This window comes from Chrysochloris asiatica, unplaced genomic scaffold (genome assembly GCF_000296735.1).
Source record: "Chrysochloris asiatica unplaced genomic scaffold, ChrAsi1.0 scaffold00001, whole genome shotgun sequence".
NCBI lineage: Eukaryota > Metazoa > Chordata > Mammalia > Afrosoricida > Chrysochloridae > Chrysochloris > Chrysochloris asiatica.
The window spans coordinates 42,914,545-42,923,120 of NW_006408519.1; the positions used below are offsets into that span (position 1 = coordinate 42,914,545).

At 46.7% G+C, this 8,576-nt stretch overlaps 1 protein-coding gene across 1 annotated transcript in view; it reads right to left on the reverse strand.

Moving 5' to 3' along the window:
- Window positions 1–8,576, reverse strand: part of ZFAT (zinc finger and AT hook domain containing) — a 212,266-nt gene that overhangs the window by 95,264 nt on the left and 108,426 nt on the right. Inside the window, exon 10 of the mRNA XM_006830846.1 lies at window positions 1,302–1,390. Coding sequence (XP_006830909.1) covers window positions 1,302–1,390 — 89 coding nt within the window. The remainder of the gene's footprint in view (window positions 1–1,301; window positions 1,391–8,576) is intronic.

Genomic DNA, 8,576 nt, shown 5'->3' on the forward strand with positions numbered 1-8,576 from the left:
CATATACACACAAGGAGGCTTCATTTTATATACACACACTACAGACACACACTATAAACATACACAGAGGCGTCACTGGTTTGCTTCTCTAGAGACCGTAGTCTAAGACAGGTGCCATCAAGTCAGTTCCAAGCCAATGGAATCCTAATCACAACAGAAGGAAACCTGTCCGGGCCGACACCATCCTCACAGCTGTTGCTGTATTTGAATCCACTGCTGGAACCACTGTGTCAGTCCATCTCACTGAGGGTCTTCCTTTTCTCGCTGACCCTCTACTTTAGCAGGCATGCTGTTCCAAGACAAATGTCTTCATTCTTCTAGTAGTCTATAGTGCAGCACACAATATTCTTCACCCTAATTTAAATACATCAATTCTTCAGTCCTCCTTATGAAAGGCATGTGGTAGGCAGAATAACAGTCCCTCAAACGTTCCCCACTCCTCATCCCCAGACACTGTAAAGATGTAAGTCTACCTGGCAAAGGGGTTTAAGGTTACAGATGGAATTGTGGTCACTGATCAAAAGACCAACATGTAGACACTGCCCTGTGTTGCCCAATGGGTCCAATGCAATCACAGAATTAGCAGTCACATCAACGACACATATTTAAAGTAGACTCGGCTCCACAGGATTTTCAGAGCTCCAAGCAATTCCTCTGAGGCATCTCTGAGTGGGTTTGAACCACCAACTTTTTGGTGTGACATCTCACACTTAAACGCGTGTGTCCTTAAAGTGAAAGAGGGAGGCTGGAGGCAAGGATTGGTGAAAAGACACACAACCCGACCTGTGTGCCGAGGTAGGCGGGTTCTTTCCACAACCTATAAGCAAGGACTTAGTGGTGGTTACAATTCTAACAAACACTTCAGAGAATGATTGTTGCAGATCTTGATGCCTGAATGTCTCATGGGTGTGTCAGCATCCAGTCTAAGGGTCAAACTGAGCAGAATGGTTTATGAAATCCCCTAGTGGCACTAAGGATCTTGACACCAGCACTGAAGGAACATCCCTGAGCGGCATTTAAGGAGCGCCATGAGTCACACGATGGATCACCTGAGAACACTCCCTCCAGCCTTCACACCAGTCCTCTTTCCTCTCCATCCATCTGGGTTTGTATGCCCACAGCCTGCCTCCCTCATGTGTGTAACACATGCTGCTTCTGATGCAATTTCAAGTGCAGAGAACACACCAGCCTTGGGCAGGGAGAGCGCACATTGGACACAGCCATACTGAACTTCAGCACAGGGCCAGCAAGTGGAGAGACAGCCCAGGCCACAGGGGGAGCCCCTCTGCCCAGCCCCCTACCTTAAAGGAGGCGTGTTGCTCCATGTGCCGGAGCAGCTGGGGCTTCTGGGCTGCTGTGTAGTCACACACCGTACACTTGAACTGTTTTCCTGCAAAGAAGGGGGACATGGGGTGAGCACAGCCAGCAGATTCTGAACCAGGCACACATGTCCCTGCCGTCTGTGATAGTTCAGATCCAGGGGGACAAGTCCAGGCGGTCCTGACCGTAGCAAAGTCCTAAGAGGTAAGCACAGAGGTGAGCCCCATGTGGGAGCTTTCAGAGCCAGGGCCCTGAAGGAGGGAGCAGGGCCCGTGGAGGGAGCAAATGCTTTGAGACTGAGGGCGCAGTGGTGTGCCCCCAGAGCTCCCTGTAAGGAGACCTGGGATCCGAACCCCAGGCTGGACCAGAGCACTCCCGAGGAGCTGGGAGGAGGATGAGGAGAAGCTGCACAAAGACGCTCAGCCAGGGGGTATAAGTCTGTGCTTTAGAACTGGTTCCTTTCCCCTCTAGCTACACGGAGTCTGAACCGACAGTTTGGCAAGATTTCCCCAAGTGATTCTTACCGATCCCCCAGTGAGTCTTACATGTACAAAAGAATCAATTTGGAGATCTTGTTGAAAGGCAGATTCAGATTCCGTACAGCTGGGGTGGGATTAAGAAGCCATGGGAGCACAGAGGTTAAGCAATTGTCTGGCCAGCACTTCAAACCCACCAGCTGCTCCATGGGAGAAAGATGCGGCAGTCTGTTTCTATAAAGACTTACTGCCTTGGAAACCTTCTGGGAAGTTCTAATCTGTCCTGTTATGGTCACTGTAAGTGGGAACCGACTTGATGGCAGTGGACTTTTCAGGGGCAGTGGGTCATTGAACCAGAATGAGTCAGTTCAAAACCCTGTTCAGAAGTCCCAGTTCTGGGACGGGTGCAAGCCGCAGACAGAAAACTACAAAGGGCTCTCACACAGATTGCTCTCTTAAGAGGGTTAACAGTTTAGCAGGATGTGACAGTTTTAAAGTGCAGTGAACGAACACACATTACAGATGAACGCATGGAGGTATGGGCCTGTTACCTTTTTGTCCCTGATTATCTGAAGCAAAACCTCAATTTTCAAAAAGGCAAACATGTGCAGCCACCTATAAATACAACCTGCTTCAAACAGCAGTCTCTAGCCCAAGCAGCGCCACCACTGTCTCCTTTGAATGTGGCCTCACACCTCCCTAAGGGGCCATGCCTAGGTGACCGCTCCCCTTCTCCCATCCTGTGTAGAACCCTACGGGGCAGTTCTCCTCTCTCCGGCAGGGTCACTCTGAGTCAGAATCCACTTGGTGGCAGTGGGTTAGATTTGGTGAGTTTTATCCATCCATCATCCATCATCCATCCTGGTAAGTTGTCATCCTCCTCCAAATGATCTGCAGCCCAAAGCCTTCCACACCCTCCTGCCACCGAGGACCACAACTGTAGGATAAAGCCAAAGTTACAGGATAAAGCCAAAGCCATTTCTCTCTCTCTAGCTTGCTGTCTCTCTGTAGGCTAGGTTTTGCCAGTCTCCTCTGCATGCTGGGTTCAGCAGCACAGAATTCCGTGAGTTCTGCACCTATTGCCCCACGCCTAAACTCAAATCAGGTGTGGTGCTACAGGCTAACGCACTGGACCACAAGGTTGGTTTGAACCGAAAGCTCCATGGCTCAAAACACCAGCAGTTCCCCAGAAACCTTATACAGGATTGCTATGCATCAAAACCGACTCGATGGCATGTAACAACAATGATAAACTCAAAACTCACCTCGAGCTTCTTCTCCCAGGAAATGAGGTAAGAGTCCGCCCCTCTCCAAGCTCCCCCTCCATGTTGGTCATGTACATCTTACAGTGCCCACTCTACAGCACTGTGGCTACCTGTTCACAAGTCTGAGCTGCCCCCATCCACTGCCCACAGCCAGGGACTGGGTCTCACCCACCTTGGGGCACCCAGAGCCTGAGTACTTGGTACACATGGACCATTTTATTACATGGAATTGACTTAGAATCACAGGAAGTTCTACCCATTGCCAAAGCATACCACTCTCCATCCGAGCAGCAAAAGGACACGCGCAATACCAGCAGGGTCATGCCCCACGAGGGGCTGCAAACCATTCATGCAAACAGTCCATTTCATTCCTTTGTACATTGAAATCCCCTCGTATTGTACCTGTCATTCCAGGGGAACCAACCTGGAATGATAGATTTGACTAATTCTGCAAGTCCAAAGAGTGAGGGGAATTTTCACTTCTATGGTAACAAGTTATCATGTTTTTCTCTGCCCTGGTAACACCTCATTCTAGCAGAAGGTCGTCAAGGCAATGCAACCTCAGTAGAACCTCACTGACTCACTGTTCCCCTGGCCCACGGTACACATCAATAACACCACCAGGTGGGCAGCCTGAGCTACAGGGAGCATGGGTCCTCCACCTCCAGAACGGAGGAGAAAAGCCAATAGAACTCTCTTCCAAGTAGATAAACATGCTGTTACTTGGGATCAAGCCAACTGAATCAACAAGCAAAAGATAAGTGCTCAAATGGAGCTCCCAAACGAATAAACAGAACTGCTCCTTTCGAGGTGGAGAGTCAGCTTGTTACGGGGACACGGACACACCAGAGACAAAAGGAGGCTGGCAGCTCCTAAAAGCCCCTCCTCCTTCAGGCATCAGAGTCTTGACAAGAAACATTACAAACATCTGCCATCAACCACGGAGAGCACCCATCACACAGGCCTGTGAGAGCACCCACATTATCTGCCGCCTAATCGCAATCATGGAATGCAGCTTCTAGACACATCGAGATGCACTGAGACCATCAGCTTGTTTTCCACCAGCCAGCTCCAGGGACCCCAAGGAGAGATGAGGGAACTGTCTACCACATATCCCAGGTCAATGTGACCTCAGAGTGTGGGAGGTGAACAGTCAAGGGCTGGCTCTGGATGCAAACCACAGTGCATCCAAGAAAACAAAGTGAGAGGATTAAAGAGAATCAAGGGAGGTGTGTTTGCTAAAAATGCATTCATTTTCACACAACATAACCTGGTGGTGGGGACTGAAGTGTGTCCTGTAGAAATATGGGGGTGGGGGTGGGGTGTCTTAACCCCTATATTTATGGATGTAATCCCAGTTGGGAACAGAGCTTTCTTTGTTGTGTTGATGTGACCATATTAGTGGGGGTGGGGAGGAGGTCTTAAATCTACTCATTTTTAAACTTTTTATTGTGATTTGGGTGAAAGTTTCCAGAGCAAAACTGGTGTACCATTCAACAATTAACACAGTTTGTTTTTTGACACTGATTGTAATCCTTACAATACAATAGACTCTTACTACTCCCTCAGTGTCTCCTCTCCCACTTTGACTTGTCCGTATTTCTTATCCCTTCCTGGCTTCTGAGCTTTGTTGTGGTTGTTATTAGGCACCGTTGAGTCGATTCTGACTCATAGCAACCCTGTACAGGGTCTCAGAGCAGCAGCAGGTGAGTTTGAGCCATCAACCATGTGGTTCAAACTGACCTTGCAGTCCAGTGCTGCCCTTTTGATCTTGAATGGTTGGCTGTTCTAAGGGGTATGTGCCTTCCTGATAGGACTCTTCACCTCATGCGCCAATTGTTTGGCTAAACAGGGAGTTGTGTCCCAGGCCTGAAGGGTGACTAAAGGCCATCAACCGACTCTGGGTTTTCCAGCAATCTGTATCTGACCGTTAGACTGGTCTCTTTTATGATTGAGTTTTGTTCCACATTTTCTCCTACTCTACCCAGAACGTCTCAGCAGTGGTAGCCGGGCACCATCTAGTTCTTCTGGTCTCAGGGTCATGAGGGCAGGTCCACGTGGTCTACTAGTAACGGTCCTCAGGACTAACTGTTTCCTGGTGTCTGTGGTTGTTTTCACTCTTCCTGGCTCCAGACGGGAGATAAACCCTAATCACTTTCAACATACAAAGTGTACAACTGAGGACTTGAGAAGCTCAAACAGGGTCAAGCTAAGTGTCACCTGGAGGCGCTGAGGACTGGCTGATGGAGGCGAGAGAGCAGAGACAAGGATGTACCCCCCCCCCGCCCCCAGAGGACACAGCGCCACCTTTGAAAGTCACCCTCATGTGGCATCTCTGAGACAGCAGCCCTCAGAAACAAGGCAGCTGGCTGACTTGGAGCATCACCTACTGAGCTGCTACTCATCAGGAGCTGTGCTAGGCTCACCTGTGTGCCCTCAGGTCTCTGTGGATGAGGACCAAGGATTCAGATCAGATGGAGTAACGGGCCCACACAGGAACCCCAACTGTCCCTATATGAAGCATGTAACTCAGGACGCTGTCAGGGTTGGATTTCTCCAGTGACTGGCCCCTCTTGATAATATGTCCGAAGTAGGAGAGAAAGTCTCACCATCCTGGCTTCCAAGGAGCACTCTGGCCGTACTTCTTCCAACACAGATCTGTTTGTTCCTTTGGCAGTCCATGGTACTTTTACTATGCTCCTTCAACACCATAACTCAAATCCATCCATTCTATTTCTGTATTCCTTATTCACTGTCCAACTTTCATATGCATATGAGATTATTGAAAATACCATCGCTTGGATCAGGTGCACCTTAGTCCACAAATTAACACCTTTGTTCTTAAACACTTTGAAGAGGTCTTCTGCAGCAGACTTGCCTAATACAATACATGGTTTGATTTCTTGACTCCTGTTTCCATGAATGATGATGGGTGACCCAAGTAAAATGATGTCTTTGACATTATCAATCTTTTCTCCATTTAAAAGAATGTTGTTTATTGGTCCATTCGTGAGGATTTTTGTTTTCTTTATATTGAGGAGCAAACCATACCAAAGGCTGTGCTCTTTGATCTTCATCAGTAAGTATTTTAAGTCCTCTTTGCTTTCATCAAGTAAGGTTGTATCATCTGCATATCCCCAGCTTGTTAATGACTCTTCCTCCAACTTTGCTGCCACATTTTTCTTCATATAATCCAGCTTTTTGTATATTTGCTCAGCATACAGGTTGAATAAGTATAGTGACAGAACACAACCCTGGCACACACCTTTCCTAATTTTAAACCATTCAGTGTTCCCATGTTCTGTTTGAACAACTGCCTCTTGGTCTATGTACAGGTTCCTTGTGAGCACAATAAAGTGTTCCAGAATACTCATTCTCTGAAATGTTGTCCATGCAACTGACAGCCTTTGTGTAATCAATAAAGCATAGGAAAACATCTTTCTGATATTCTCTGCTTTCAGCCAAGATCCATCTGTTGTCAGAAAGGATATCCCTCATTCCACGTCTTCGTCTGAATCCAGCTTAAACCTCTGGCAGTTCTTTGTCAATGTAAATTTGCAGCCATTTTTGAACTATTTTTATCAAAATATTACTGTGCCACCTACAATTGTGAGTCATTTCCTTGATAGCAAACTCCTGTTTATGCATACACATGTAGATGACATTCACTGGTTTTACCTCTCTAGATAATCCAGCCTAAGACATGTGATACTGAGAGAGTGTTGTTCTACAGAAACAAAAGCACAAGGATGAGTTTTCTACATTAGATCTAAGTCTGCCTCATGTTAAAGGCCCTGGTATAGAGTGAGTGGAGGCATGTCTGAGCTCCACTTCATAGGAATCAGCCTCGGGCTGATTTTGAGTTTGGTTCTCCTTCCCTCTTGAGGAGTCAGAGGAGGTCAGACATGGTCCCCACTTGGTTTAAGCAGCTGGTGTCAGAAGTAGGATTCATTGGAAGCATAAGGTTTTATGAGAATATGAATGAAGGGGCACGGGAAGTGAAACTTTGGGTTTTTATATGTTAATTTTGGTTTTGTTATCAGTAATGGTGCTGCAGGATGATGCGCTGGACTGCAAGGTCGATCTGAACAGCAAGGCTAGCAGATCAAACTCACCAGCCACTCCTCAGACACCCTATACAGGGTCACTAGGGGTCACAACCAACTCGTGGCAAGTAACAATAACCAACAGCTGAAAAGAATCTAAGAGAGAAAATCCTTCAGTTGAAGAGAGAAAAGCAGCTTCTGGAGTTGCCTAAAGTAGATGTTATGCTGGTTAAACAAGGTGGCTGATGGGGGTCAGGGCCTTCTGGGTCCAACCTGCCAAGACCCAATGCCAGCCATATGCATATGAACAGGGCTAGTCCAAGGGTTGGTAGAGGTTGACAGATTGTTTTCAAAAGGTTTATGTGGTTGCCGTATGGATATTGGTTTCTCCTGCTTATTATGGTAAAACAGACATACATGGGTGATGGAAATGAATATTGGGAGTTATGATTACAGAGAGCTTGTAAGCCCACCTTCAGCCTATACTTGACTGGATTTGCTAAAAGGGGAGTTAGAACTTGGCCAGAAGAAATAGGCAGATGTACAGAACTGAGATTCGAATGGCTAGGGTAGCAAGAAAAGCAGGCGACCCATCTGTACCTGGAGAATGCAAGCTGGCATTTATTATCAGGATCAGAGGTATCAGTGGTGTGAGCCCAAAGGTTTGAAAGGTGTTACAGCTTCTTCACCTTCCCTATATCTTCAATGGCACCTTTGTTAAGCTTAACAAGGCTTCAATTAATATGCTGAGGATTGGAGAACCATATATTACATGGGGGTAGCCAAACCTGCAGTCAGAATGAACTCATCTACAAGCATGGTTATGGTAAAATCAGTAAGAAGTGAATTGCCCTGACAGATAACACGTCGACTGTACGTTCTCTTGGTAAATATGGCATCATCTGCATGGAGGATCTGAATCAAGAGAGCTACACCATTGTGAAATGTTTCAAAGAAGCAAATAACTTCCTGTGGCCCTTCAAATTATCTTCTCCATGCAGTGGAATGAAGAAAAGGACCACCCATTTTGTAGAAGGTGGAGGTGTTGGCAACAGGGAAGATCAGATCAACAGGCTTATTCGAAGGATGAACTAAGGCATCTACCATGATTATTTTTGTCATCTGGTCAGCTAATAAAACAGTAAATGTTCTCAAATTGAAATTGTTGTATTGGCAACTATTTACTACCCTGTCATTTCCCCTTTAATTATTATTATAAATCTTGGTGTATAATAAAACTTAGCCAAATCATCACTTTAAAAAATAAGACTAGGACGAGCTCTGCCGAGAACAACACAGAATACAGGACCAAGAAAGCTCAGGGAATGGTCCCAGTACTCTGAACCACAGATAAAGGAATATTTAGAAGGTTGGAAGACTTACAGCTGGGGATCTTATGGCAGAAGCAAGAAACCCATTGCTTCCTGGTTCGGGACGCTCAGCTGCTCCAGGAGCCGCCATTTTGTGAG